Raw genomic sequence first — 14,999 nt, forward strand, 5'->3', positions numbered from 1 at the left:
TATAAAAAATCATGTAACTGCAAACTGCACAAAAATGACCCCAATAACGTAAGTGCTGTAGTATTAAAGAACCTGCAAAACGAGTGGTGTGAAAAGACCTGGGACTTGTCAGAAATATGTAATGTTTTGTCTAAAATGACAAAAAAAAAGAAAAGATTCAAGGGATGAGCAGCATTTTATAACAGGTAAAAAATATACAAATTTGTGACAAGTGATCGGTATTAAGTATTGTGGATGATAACCAGACGTTTATTTCAAATGAAGAGTTTAATGAACGTCTTGTATTTGGCCAATTGGAACCTTCCCGGAAATGTCTGCGCCGGTGATAAAATCTACTTACTAATAGAGCTCCCGACTGGACACAAAGAACTGCAGCTCATGGAGGAATGAAGCTTCTTTCCTTCTCAGCCAAGAACTTCTTATACCAGTCCCGTATGGCCTCTATCATGTGCTGATATCTAGCAGAAAGAGAAAAAATCAATTATAAACTAAATAAAATTTATTAAAGAAAAAAAAACCTCCTGCAAACATGAAGCATTTGTAGCAAAGCACAGCCATTATTTACAGGGCACAATTGTTTTACTTTATTCTATATTAGTGGCCGCTCTGTGCAAAAACTTGTGGGAAATTACTGCAGCACTAATATTGTCCGTCCAGAGAGCACCCAAGTATTCCCCAATTTCTGACTCCACCGCCCGATTGCCCCCACAAGCACAATGCTGCACCGCTGTCACCTGCCTGGTACAGGCTCCTTTATAGGGTCCTTTCAGCTGTTGTTCACCAAGATGTGAAGTAATCCGAGTACAGGGTTTCCCATGTCTGAGTGCAGGGGTGGAGAGCAGAGAGGATCAGACAGAGACAGGCCCATACACAGACTGCTGGTATATAGAGGACAAATCTCACTGAACAGCAGCCACAAGAAGCTTCTGGATGGGGGCAGTGGGGGTGAGACAGCACTTCAGCAACGTGTTTGGGAGAGAAGGAAGAAAATAAGCAAATGAAGAAAATTTATAAAGTTCACAAGTCTGCAATGTGAGGAGGATAATTACATGAAGAAAACCCTCTAGGTGCAGCGTCGGCAACCGGAAAACCGCCCCAAGGTCCACCTGTGTCATCAGCGCCCCCCTGCTGGACCCCTAATCAGTTGTACTGCAGACTCTGATGATTGATAGTGACACTAGGTCAGCTCTTTCCCTATGGCGGCACTAGCTGACCATCCTGTGGATAGGACAGGTGCCGGATCATTCAGTCCTTTCCCTCTTCCCCAACGTGAAGCAAACATCCCTCTGACCAGACAAACATCCCTCTGACCAGACAAACATCCCCCTGACCAGGCAAACATCCCCCTGACCAGGCAAACATTCCCCTGACCAGGCAAACATCCCCCTGACCAGGCAAACATCCCTCTGACCAGGCAAACATACAACCCCTTATTTTCTTTCCCATTTTACTTCCTTTATTAATTTCTCCTCCAACATTACTGACAACTCCAAGTTCAATAGTTTGATAGTCTCATCTCCTGCCTTTGTATGTGGAGGAGGCAATAAACAGCCGTATACATCCTAAACCTGTCACAAGGACTTTCTCTGCAACTCCCTACTCTCAGCTGTCCCCCTGTAACAATCCACCTTTTTCTCTTTCTCGCTCATACATTTCAGACACTTTATTAACTTGTTAATCATATTTCCAAACTTACTGCATTCCACTTCATCTGATCATACATCACCGTTTAAAAGAATCACAATCACTTACTTGTCTGCTGCTGTAATTCTTGGATTGTTTTCTTGCTGTTACTTGGTCTTATTTTGCTTTTTTGCTGTCCTTAAACCACCATCTGCCGCACAGAGTCCACATCTTGTTCCACCGGGTCGCTCTTTTGATCCCTGCAACAACAGACACTATGCGAGTATGACTTCACATGTGACATTTCCAAGTCCCTTTACCATTGTGGTGCCAATGGAGTACCCCTTTTCTCATTATCATGCCCCCGAAGCACCCCATTTCCCGCTAGCATGCCACCGTAGCACACCTTTTCCCGTTAGTATGCCACCGGGCACACCTATTCCCGTTAGCATGCCACCGGAGCACACCTTTACCGTTAGCATGTGACCGGAGCACACCTTTACCGTTAGCATGCCACCGGAGCACACCTTTACCATTAGCATGCCACCGGAGCACGCCACTTTCCCGTTGGCTTGCCACCGGAGCACGCCACTTCCCCGTTGGCTTGCCACCGGAGCACGCCAATTCCCCGTTGGCTTGCCACCGGAGCACGCCACTTCCCCGTTTGGTTGCCACCGGAGCACGCCACTTTCCCGTTTGCTTGCCACCGCAGCACGCCACTTTCCCGTTGGCTTGCCACCGCAGCACGCCACTTTCCCGTTGGCTTGCCACCGGAGCACGCCTCTTTCCCGTTGGCTTGCCACCGGAGCACGCCTCTTTCCCGTTGGCTTGCCACCGGAGCACGCCACTTTCCCGTTGGCTTGCCACCGGAGCACGCCACTTTCCCGTTGGCTGGCCACCGGAGCACGCCACTTTCCCGTTGGCTGGCCACCGGAGCACGCCACTTTCCCGTTGGCTGGCCACCGGAGCACGCCACTTTCCCGTTGGCTTGTCACCGCAGCACGCCACTTTCCCGTTGGCTTGCCACCGGAGCACGCCACTTTCCCGTTGGCTTGCCACCGGAGCACGCCACTTTCCCGTTGGCTTGCCACCGGAGCACGCCACTTTCCCATTGGCTTGCCACCGGAGCACGCCACTTCCCAGTTGGCTTGCCACCGGAGCACGCCACTTCCCAGTTGGCTTGCCACCGGAGCACGCCACGTCCCCGTTGGCTTGCCACCGGAGCACGCCACTTCCCCGTTGGCTTGCCACCGGAGCACGCCACTTTCCCGTTGGCTTGCCACCGGAGCACGCCACAGTCCCGTTGGCTTGCCACCGGAGCACGCCACTTTCCCGTTGGCTTGCCACCGGAGCACGCCACTTCCCCGTTGGCTTGCCACCGGAGCACGCCACTTTCCCGTTGGCTTGCCACCGGAGCACGCCACTTTCCCGTTGGCTTGCCACCGGAGCACGCCACTTTCCCGTTGGCTTGCCACCGGAGCACGCCACTTTCCCGTTGGCTTGCCACCGGAGCACGCCACTTTCCCGTTGGCTTGCCACCGGAGCACGCCACTTTCCCGTTGGCTTGCCACCGGAGCACGCCACTTTCCCGTTGGCTTGCCACCGGAGCACGCCACTTTCCCGTTGGCTTGCCACCGGAGCACGCCACTTCCCCGTTGGCTTGCCACCGGAGCACGCCACTTCCCCGTTGGCTTGCCACCGGAGCACGCCACTTCCCCCTTGGCTTGCCACCGGAGCACGCCACAGTCCCGTTGGCTTGCCACCGGAGCACGCCACAGTCCCGTTGGCTTGCCACCGGAGCACGCCACTTTCCCGTTGGCTTGCCACCGGAGCACGCCACTTTCCCGTTGGCTTGCCACCGGAGCACGCCACTTTCCCGTTGGCTTGCCACCGGAGCACGCCACTTTCCCGTTGGCTTGCCACCGGAGCACGCCACTTTCCCGTTGGCTTGCCACCGGAGCACGCCACTCTCCCGTTGGCTTGCCACCGGAGCACGCCACTTTCCCGTTGGCTTGCCACCGGAGCACGCCACTTTCCCGTTGGCTTGCCACCGGAGCACGCCACAGTCCCGTTGGCTTGCCACCGGAGCACGCCACAATCCCGTTGGCTTGCCACCGGAGCACTCCACAGTCCCGTTGGCTTGCCACCGGAGCACGCCACAGTCCCGTTGGCTTGCCACCGGAGCACGCCACAGTCCCGTTGGCTTGCCACTGGAGCACGCCACTTTCCCGTTGGCTTGCCACCGGAGCACGCCACTTTCCCGTTGGCTTGCCACCGGAGCACGCCACTTTCCCGTTGGCTTGCCACAGGAGCACGCCACTTTCCCGTTGGCTTGCCACCGGAGCACGCCACTTCCCCGTTGGCTTGCCACCGGAGCACGCCACTTTCCCGTTGGCTTTCCACCGGAGCACGCCACTTTCCCGTTGGCTTGCCACCGGAGCACGCCACTTTCCCGTTGGCTTGCCACCGAAGCACGCCACTTTCCCGTTGGCTTGCCACCGGAGCACGCCACTTTCCCGTTGGCTTGCCACCGAAGCACGCCACTTTCCCGTTGGCTTGCCACCGGAGCACACCACTTTCCCGCTGGCTTGCCACCGGAGCACACCATCATCCATTTAATAAAATGGGCCACACTTAGCTTTTTCTTTTATATAATGGGCCCATATAGTTTTTCATTGAATATATTGGGCCCCACATAACCTTACATTTAATATATATAATCGTCTTATCATGTCTGTCTGTCTGTCCTTCTGTCCAGGAAGTCCTGCGTCGCTGATTGGTCCGACCGTGGTCAATCAGCGACGTGGGATTTCAGAAAAAGATGGCGGCCATTAGCGGCTCATCTGCCGCACGGAGGTCAGCGGCGATGAAGCCGGGAGATGACCGGCGCTAGCGGTCAACTTCCGGCTCGCAGCAGAAGTACCCCGACCGGCGGCGCCGCTGACCTCCATGCGGCTACCATCGGGAAATCAGCGGTTAGGGCTGCTGATCTTCCGACGGCAAGTGTGAAGGGAGGATCGGGGAGCGGCGCCACCGGTCGGGATACTTCTGCTGCGAGCAGCCGGTCATCTCCCGGCTGCTCGCAGCGGAAGTACCCGCACAGGCAGCGCCGCTCCCCTGTCCTCACTAATACGATTCGGCGGCCGCGACCAATCAGCGATATTGGCTCCAAATTTAAACACCGCTCTGCACAGAGGTCAGTGGCGATGCAGCCGGTCATCTCCCAGCTGCTCGCAGCAGAAGTACCCCGACCGGCGGCGCCGCTGACCTCCATGCGGCTACCGTCGCTAGATCAGTGGCTAGGGCCGCTTATCTCCCGACGGCAAGTGTGAAGGGAGGACCGGGGAGCGGCGCCGCCGGTTGGGATACTTCTGCTGCGAGCAGCCGGTCATCTCCCGGCTGCTCACAGTGGAAGTACCCGCTCCCCGGTTCTCACTAATACGATTCGCTGATTGGTCGCGGCCGCCGTCCGTGACCAATCACCGGTTTTGGCGCCAAATTTAAACATGCTCTCCGGTCCTCACTAACACGGTTCGCTGATTGGTCGCGGCCGGCCGCATACATATTCTAGAATAACCGATGAGTTAGAATCGGGCCACCATCTACTTTAATATAATGGGTCACAAATTGCCTTCTACTTATTACAAGAGGTCCTGCATAGTCTTCCATTTATTTTAATAGGCCCCATATAACCTTTCAGCATCTGAAACAACGGATACTGAAAGCCTGTGCTAGCATTTCTTCTGCGGTGTTGCTATCAGTGTGTCAAGAGTGGGAGAAGAGGGTTGCATTGACAATCCAACACAATGGGCAGTACTTTGAACACATTTTATAAGTGGTCATAAACTTGTAAAAAATTCATGAAAGAATAAAGTTATGTTAAAACCAAGCACGCCATTGTATTTTCTTATGAAATTCTCAATGAGTTTGATGTGTCACATGACCCTCTTCCCATTGAAAAAAATAAAGTTAGATCCAAAATGGCCGACTTCAAAATGGCCGCCATAGTCACCACCCATCTGGAAAAGTTTCCCCCTCCCATATACTAATGTGTCATAAACAGGAAGTTGACATCACCAACCATTCCCATTTAATTTAGGTGTATCCATATAAATAGCCCACCCTGTATTATTACCATTTTTATTATTGCTGTACATACTGTAGCTTTTCATTTAATTTATTGGGCCCCATATAGGCTTCCATTTAATATAATGGGCCCCACATAGCCTTCCATTTAATTTAATGGGGTCCACATAGCCTTCCATTTAATTTAATGGTGTCCTCATAGCCTTCCATTTAATTTAATGGGGCCCACACATGTTTTTATTTAATATAAAGAGCCCCACATAAGCCCCTAATTAATATAATGGGCCCCACCTTGCTTTCCATATAAAATAATGGGTCCCACATAGCCCTCCCTTTTGTTATCATGAGCCTTACATATCACACCATTTCCCGATGGTCTGCCACCGAAGTACACCATTGGCTGCTGGGGTGCCACTGGAACACACTCTTTACAGTTGGGGTGCCAACAGAGCACACCTTTCACCATTAGCATGCCACCGGAGTACACTTTTTGCCACTGGCATGCCACTGAAGCACACCCTTTACCATTGGAGTACCATCGGGCACACCCTTTACCGTTGGCGTGCCATCGGAGAACTCTATTTCCCGTAGGCCTACCAGAGGGGCCCAATATGTGACCTTTTTTGCTTACCACTGGGGCACCCATCTTGAGCTTTTTAGCTTCCACCGGGGTGCACTCTTTGGCCTTTTAGCTTACCACCGGGGCACCCATCTTGGGCTTTTTAACTGCGACCGGGGTACACTCTGACCATTTTGCTTACCACCGGGGCACTCTTAGGCTTTTTTAGCCTGCTACCGGAGTGCACTTTTTGGCCTTATTGCTTACCACTGGGGCGCACTCTAGGGCTTTTTAGCCTGCCACCAGGGTGCATTCTTTGGCCCCTATTGCTTACCACTGGGGCGCATTCTAGGGCTGCTCAGTCTGCCACCAGGGTCTACTCTTTGGCCTTTTTGCCATTGGTGTGCCACCAGAGCACACCCTATGACGTTGGAGTGCCACCGGAGCACACCCTTTACCTTTGGAGTGCCACCGGAGCACACAATTTGCCATTGGCAAAATTATAATGGACCCCCACATAGAATTCTATAAAGTATAATGGCCCCCACATAGCCCTCTATATAGTATAATGAGCCGCACATTGCCTTCCATGTACTATAATTTAATTTATTGGGCTCCACATAGCTTTTCATTTAATTTATTGAACCCCATATAACCTTCAATTTAATATAATAGGCCGCACTGGACTCCATTTAATATATTGGACCTGACATAGCCTTCCATTTAATAAAATGGGGCCAAAATATCCCTCTATTTAATATAATGGGCACCAAAAAGCCTTCCATGTTTTATATTGGGCACCACATAGCCCTCTATTTAATACAATTGGCCCCACTTAACCTTCCATTTAAAATATTGGGCCCCACATAGCTTTACATTTAATTTACTGGGCTCCATATAGGCTTCCATTTAATATAATGGGCCCCACATAACCCTCCATTTAATATAATGGTCCCCACATTGCCTTCCATTTATTATAATGGAGGCAAGATACATCTCTATTTAATATAATGGACAAAACATAGGCTTCCATTTAATATAATTGGCGCTACATAGCCCTTTATTTGATAAATGTGCCTCACATAGCCCTCCATATAATATTATGGGCTCCGCAACGCTTTCCATTTAATTTAATAGGCCTCACATAACCCTCAATTTAATACAGAGGGACCCACAAAACCTTCCAGATAACATAGTGGGCCCCAATATAGCTTTCTTTTTAATGTATTGGTCCACACATAGCCCTCTATTAAATATAATGGGCTCCACATAGCCTTCCATTTAATATCATGTGCCCCACATAGAATTTATCATAATTAAATGGGCCCCGCATAGCCTTCCATTAAATATAATGGAACACACAGTCATCCATTTAATATAATGGGCCCCATATAGTCATACATTTATTATAATGGGCCATACGTAGCTCTCTCTTTAATATAATGGGCCCCACATAGCCATCCATTTAATATAATGGGCCCTACGTAGATGTCCCTTTAAGATAACGGGCCCCACATAGCTTTCCCTTTAATATAATGGGCCCCACATAGCTTTCCCTTTAATATAATAGGCCCCACATAGCTTTCTCTTTAATATAATGGGCCCCACATAGCTTTCCCTTTAATATAATGGGCCCACATAGCTTTCTCTTTAATATAATGGGCCCCACATAGCTTTCCCTTTAATATAATTGGCCCCACATAGCTTTCTCTTTAATATAATGGGCCCCACATAGCTTTCCCTTTAATATAATGGGCCCCACATAGCTTTCTCTTTAATATAATGGGCCCCACATAGCTTTCCCTTTAATATAATGGGCACCACATAGATTTTATTATTATATAATGGGCCCCACATAGCTTTCCTTTTAATATAATGGGCCCCACATAGCTTTCCCTTTAATATAATGGGCCCCACATAGCTTTCTCTTTAATATAATGGGCCCCACATAGCTATCCCTTTAATATAATGGGCCCCACATAGCTTTCCCTTTAATATAATGGGCCCCACATAGCTTTCTCTTTAATATAATGGGCCCCACATAGCTTTCTCTTTAATATAATGGGCCCCACATAGCTTTCTCTTTAATATAATGGGCCCCACATAGCTTTCTCTTTAATATAATGGGCCCCACATAGCTTTCTCTTTAATATAATGGGCCCCACATAGCTTTCTCTTTAATATAATGGGCCCCACATAGCTTTCTCTTTAATATAATGGGCCCCACATAGCTTTCTCTTTAATATAATGGGCCCCACATAGCTTTCTCTTTAATATAATGGGCCCCACATAGCTTTCTCTTTAATATAATGGGCCCCACATAGCTTTCCCTTTAATATAATGGGCCCCACATAGCTTTCTCTTTAATATAATGGGCCCCACATAGCTTTCTCTTTAATATAATGGGCCCCACATAGCTTTCCCTTTAATATAATGGGCCCCACATAGCTTTCCCTTTAATATAATGGGCCCCACATAGCTTTATCTTTAATATATTGGGCCCCTCATAGCTTTCCCCTTAATATAATTGGCCCCACATAGCTTTCCCTTTAATATAATTGGCCCCATATAGCTTTATCTTTAATATATTGGGCCCCACATAGCTTTCCCTTTAATATAATGGGCACCACATAGATTTTATTATTATATAATGGGCCCCACATATCCGTCCCTTTAATATTATGGACCCCACATAGATTTGTTATAATATAATGGGCCCCACATAGATTTATTATAATATAATGGGCCCCACCTAACCCTCCAGTTTATACACTGCAGTCGCTCTCTTTCTTCTCTTCTTTACCTAGTCCAGTCTTTCGTGACGACTTCCCGCCATGATTCGTCTTTGCAGTTTGCTGTCCAGGTTTCGGCTGCTCCGCACTCCTGAAAAACAAAAATGTTACAAATATAAGCGACTTAAATAAATAATGCCGCCCACTGTGCCACCAAATGCAAATATGTGCCACACTGTGCCCATGAGTATATCATTCACCGCAATGAAGTCTGCTCCACTGAGAATATAAATCAGTCACTAGCTTGTGCTCCCATTATAAATAGTGTTGAGCGAGCACTAAAATGCTCGGGTGCTCGAAGCTCGGCCCGAGCTCGCCGTGATACTCGAGTGCTCGACCTGAGCAACGAGCCCATGTTAGTCTATGGGAGACCCGAGCATTTTTGCGGCGGCACCCCTGGCAGTCTGTAGAAAGCCTAAAAAGTGCCCAAAATGATAGTGACAGTGCTCAGATGACATGGGGACAGCATGGGGATCGCCCCAGGAAGCATTTATGACCCCCAGGTCACTGTTGTCAACTATGTGTTCAGAGGTATTAAGCCACTTTTACAGGCTCATAAGAAAACGTTCAAAAACGAAAGTGAAACTTTTTTCCTGTGAAATATGTTAAGGAACATCCTTTCCAGGGTAAAGACTTGTGTATAAGGTAAAATAAATAACCAAAAACAAAAATACTCCTCCACACCTTGGGCTACGTTCACAAGTAGCATTTTTTATGCGTTTTTGCACTTTTGTATTGCTTTCAACTGTGACAAATGCATTCACTGGGAAATGTCATTTAAACATTTTACAACCTTATCTGGCCATGTGCTGTGTGACACATGCATACAGTGCTGAAAAGACATGGGAACAGCATGGGGAAGCATCTCTGACTCCCAGGTCACTGCCTAAGTGTGCCCATCAGATGTGATCCTTGCCGCATCAGAAGATGCAGACTTGCAACTATCCCCGTGCAAGTCCTTGTCCCAGGGCAGTGTTCAATTGTACCTCCCCCATTCCTTGCAATGCAAGCGCAAATATGCAGCCAACCACCCACCCCCAGGCTGCAATACCATACTGCTAGCTTGCACTTGAAATGGGGCCTTTTAGTTTTGAGGAGGCCGAAGCTGGCCACTACCTCATGGCTGCTTCGGCAGCGAGGTATCCATACTCAGTCCCCAGCCGCCCGGCGGCCGGGTGTCCACACTCGGTCCCCAGCCGCCCCGCGGCTGGGTGTCCACACCTGGTCCCCAGCCGCCTGGGGGCAGCGGGGTGTCCATAGACAGTCCCCAGCCACCCCGATTTCTCCGCGGAACATCCCCACACACTTTTCTTAGACTGGCCTGCTTTAGGGCAGCATTGGACGAGCCCACTAGAGAACCCGACTCCATCAGGGGAGGTGAGAATGCCAAGGTGAGGAGCATGATGATGATAGAAGTTAGCATCTGCATTGTTTTGTTGGAATGCAAGCATAAGTGTGCAACCTGCCACCAACCCACCCCCAGGCTGCAATACCATACTGCTAGCTTGCGTGCACTTGAAATTGGGCCTTTTAGGCATGTGGAGGCCGAAGCTGGCCACTATCTCATGGCTGCTGCGGCAGCGAGGTATCCATACTCAGTCCCCAGCCGCCCGGCGGCTGGGTGTCCACGCACGGTCCCCAGTCGCCAGGGGGCGGCCGGGTGTCCACACTCGGTCCCCAGCCGCCCCGCGGCCAGGTGTCCATAAACGGTCCCCAGCCGCCCCGATTTCACCGCGGAACATCCCCACACACTTTTCTTAGACTGGCCTGCTTTAGGGCAGCATTGGACGAGCCCACCAGAGAACCCGACTTCTCCGGTGGGCCCCGGCTTCTCTATCAGGGGAGTTGAGAGTGCCAAGGTGAGGAGCATGATGAGGATGATAGAAGTTAGCATCTGCTTTGTTTTCAAGGAATGCAAGCGCATGTATGTAGTAGCGGCTAGGCCTGAGGTGGTCAGCGTTTTGGTGCATATCCTACCTCCTCTGAGGATTGCTGGATGTTTTCCTGCTACTATCCAAGTTCTATGACTCTCGTTAAAACAAAGCTTCAAGTGATAAATGATGGATGAGGTAGTGGCAAAGGAGAAAGAGCAGGAGGAACAGGGACCATTCACATCAATATCAGGCCAGTCAACCACATATGTCTTGTAGGATATGTTTCTGTAATAAAAAGAGCGGTTCGGCTACACAGTTATAGGGCATACAGTGAGTGCAATGCCTACCAAAACTTTTGAGGCACTCCAATGCCCCTTGGAAATGACATGGAGGTCAGAGGGCCTTAACTAAACCTTTTTTTCCATTTATAGCAACTGGGTCTCCTGTGCACTGTTGGCCTAAGCAGTGAATGGAAGGCTTTCCAAAATTATGAGGAACTGCAATGCCCCTTGGAAATGACATGGAGATCAGAGGGCCTTAACTAAACCGTTTTTCCATTTATAGCAACTGGGTCTCCTGTACACTGTTGGCCTAAGCAGTGAATGGAAGGCTTTCCAAAAATTATGAGGAACTGCAATGCCCCTTGAAACAGACGTGGATTACAGCGTACTAAAAACCTTCTACCCATTATTGGGGAGTGTGTTTCCCTTAGTTTTCACCTTTGCATTGAAAAGCAAAAGCTGACTAAAATTAGGAGGAAATGCAATGCCCGTTGGAAGAGTCGTGGAGATTAGAGGTAAGGTAATTAAAAACAACATTTCAATGCCCCTTGGAAGAGCTGTGGAGTTCAGAGTGGCTTAAGAAGACGCTTTTAATGCCCCTTTGAAGAGACGTGGAGGTCACAGTAGCTTAACAAGATGGTTTTAATGCCCCTTACAAGAGCCATACATGACAGCATCTTAAAAACATTATTCCCATTATTGGGGAGTGGGTCTCCCATAGTATTTGCTTATGCCTTCCAAGCAAAAGCTTCCAAAAATTATGAGGAAATGCAATGCCCGTTCGAAGAGTCGTGGAGGTCCCAGTAGCTTAACAAGACGCTTTTAATGCCCCTCAGAAGAGACGTGGATGACAGAGTGGTATAACAAGACGCTTTTAATGCCCCTTACAAGACACGTGGAGGTCAGAGTGGTATAACAAGACGCTTTTAATGCCCCTTACAAGACAACTGGAGGTCAGAGTGGTATAACAAGACGCTTTTAATGCCCCTCAGAAGAGACGTGGAGGTCAGAGTGGTATAACAAGACGGTTTTAATGCCCCTTACAAGAGACGTGGAGGTCAGAGAGGTATAATAAGATGGTTTTAATGCCCCTCAGAAGAGACGTGGAGGTCAGAGTGGTATAACAAGATGGTTTTAATGCCCCTTACAAGAGATGTGGAGGTCAGAGTGGTATAACAAGACTCTTTTAATGGCCCTCAGAAGAGACGCGGAGGTCAGAGTGGTATAGCAAGACGCTTTTAATGCCCCTTACAAGAGACGCTCATTATTCTGGCATTTGGCAAATATTAAAAATTATGGTAATCCTAATTGACCTAAAATGGGAAAGGTTTATTCTGATTTCATGTCAGATATTGAGAAAAACATGCAGATGTGTCTATTTATACAGTGTATGGAAACTTCTGATTTCAACTGTATATATATATATGTATATGTGTATATATTATATACACGGCGAAGCTCACACACCACAACACCCACAGCAGAGGAACGGGCTGCACACACACCTGCTCCTGTCAGTGCTGTGAGCGCCCCTCATATCGCTGCTGGCTCCGCCCCTCATGTCGCTGCTGGCTCCACCCCTCACATCGCTGCTGGCTCCGCCCCTCGTGTCGCTGTTGGCTCCACCCCTCATATCGCTGCTGGCTCCGCCCCTCATGTCGCTGTTGGCTCCGCCCCTCATATCGCTGCTGGCTCCGCCCCTCATGTCGCTGCTGGCTCCGCCCCTCATGTCGCTGCTGGCGCTCCGCCCCTCATATCGCTGCTGGCTCCGCCCCTCACATTGCTGCTGGCTCCGCCCATCAGCCGCTCACAGTCCTCAGCAATATGGAGACATCCGCACTGATCAGAATCCTCGGGGGCGTGGCCTGTCACTGTAGTCACACAAGGGTTGTCATGGAGATCTCAAGGGAAGGCAGGTGGGCGGGGCTTAGAGCAGGAAGTAGACGCCGTGCAGTGTGATTGGCTCCTTACCTTCTGCCAGTAATGGAGCAGATATATGGCTCCTATATAATGGAGGGGGCTCAGGAGGGGTTCCCCACCCTAAAGGTCAGGGGATAAATAATACTGGACATGAGCGAGGGCAGGAGGACATTATTCTATATTGTAAGAAATCTGATTTCTTCTTTCCTCACAGTTTTTCCTGTGCAAGGCCACATGTATTGTGCGATAATCTGTGAATATGGGGGGGATCTGCTCCTCACATCCACATCAATCCCCCCACGTCTGAGCTCTCCCTTACAGGGGTCTTCTGCTCTGCACATTGATGCCGTATCCATGGAGATGACATCATGGCCGGTACATGCGGATCTCCCCGATGGGACCCTCATGTATCTGGAGGACGAGGCACTGCTGCTCCTCGGGGAGAGGGGGCACAATTCCTGTACACATGATACAGGGGCTTCTGCCATCTCTGGGCTGAGAATAATGCTGGCAGCGCGCAGTCTACATGATGTGAGGATTACAAGTCTGCAGTCACAGAGAGTCACACAGGTGACTGCAGGCCTTCAGCTTCACACCGGACAATCCCTTTAAATACATGTATATTGCTCTAAAAAGACTTTTTACTATTTCTCTTCATGTAACATTTGCTCTGTTCGGCCTTTACCAGCTTTTTGTTTCCCAGCAGCACATTGATGGCTGCAGAATGAGTTAACTTGAGATTCAGTCAGTGAGCTCCTTATGATGTGGAGTTTCCAGCTCTTTTATTTCTGCGATGATTTATGACTGAATCAGAGATCAGCCCAACTTTCATGCTGGTCTGTGAACATAATCAGCACAGAGAAGGTCAGAATGAGCTCACTGATAAATTCTCAGTGAGCTCAATCTGCAACTAGCAATGCAAAGGAAATAAAAAAGCCAAATTGTTTATGAAACGTTATTGAAAAAATATTTGTATGTATATATTTAGCCCAAAATGTCTGAGTGTCCATATCCTTAGTACCAGCACAGCTGAGGATTTGGTACAATCAGGGGCGTACATAGGAATCATGGGGCCCCATAGCAGAAGTTCTAATTGGGCCCCCCCCCGAAAATTTTTTTTTAAAAATGTAAATAATTGTCGGAGTCACAGAAGAGCAGATCTCACAACCTTCCAACCTTTACATAGTAATTTTCCTCCTGCTGAAGTCCTACATCCCTTTTTCATTGCCCATAAAGTGTGGTGCCAACAAAAGTGCCCCCCAAACATGCTATGATACCCCCATGGTGAATTCCTCCATATGCGCAGTATAATGATCCTACTGTACCCGACCTCAACTCCCAGGGTAAAGTATGATCCCCCAACTGCCCCACACCTCTCCACACTCCATAGAGTATAATGCATTGGCCATGGTCCTCCACACAGTATAAGACTCTCGCCATGGTTCTCCACGCAGTATAATGCACTCCCTCGTGGTCCTCCACGCAGTATAATGCACTCCCTCGTGGTCCTCCACGCAGTATAATGCACTCCCACGTGGTCCTCCACACAGTACAATGCACTCCCCCATGGTCCTTCACACAGTACAATGCACTCCCCCATGGTCCTCCACACAGTACAATGCACTCCCCCATGGTCCTCCACTCAGTATAATGCACTCCTCCATGGTCCTGTACGCAGTATAATGCAGTCCCCCATAGGGTAAAATGCAGCCCCACCCCCCACCCGTAGGGTAAAATGCAGCCCCCCCGTAGGGTAAAATGCAGCCCCAGTCCTCCAGTATTATCAGTACACACTGATTTAAAAAATAAATACATACTTACCGCTCCTCGTTCCCCGCTGCTTCAGTCTCTGCAGCTGATCACC

General features: G+C 49.2%; 1 protein-coding gene across 1 annotated transcript in view; it reads right to left on the bottom strand.

The window, feature by feature from the left end:
- Positions 1-345: 345 nt before the first annotated feature.
- LOC141222263 (protein kinase C theta type-like) overlaps positions 346-14,999 on the bottom strand; it is a 101,619-nt gene continuing 86,965 nt past the window's right edge. The window contains exons 2-4 of the mRNA XM_073666653.1: positions 9,072-9,151; positions 1,753-1,883; positions 346-458 (exon numbers count right to left, since the gene is read on the bottom strand). Coding sequence (XP_073522754.1) covers positions 1,823-1,883; positions 9,072-9,151 — 141 coding nt within the window. The 3' untranslated portion in view covers positions 346-458; positions 1,753-1,822. The remainder of the gene's footprint in view (positions 459-1,752; positions 1,884-9,071; positions 9,152-14,999) is intronic.

This window comes from Phyllobates terribilis, unplaced genomic scaffold (genome assembly GCF_046119375.1).
Source record: "Phyllobates terribilis strain yellow unplaced genomic scaffold, ASM4611937v1 Scaffold_353__1_contigs__length_1967111, whole genome shotgun sequence".
Classification (NCBI taxonomy): Eukaryota; Metazoa; Chordata; class Amphibia; order Anura; family Dendrobatidae; genus Phyllobates; species Phyllobates terribilis.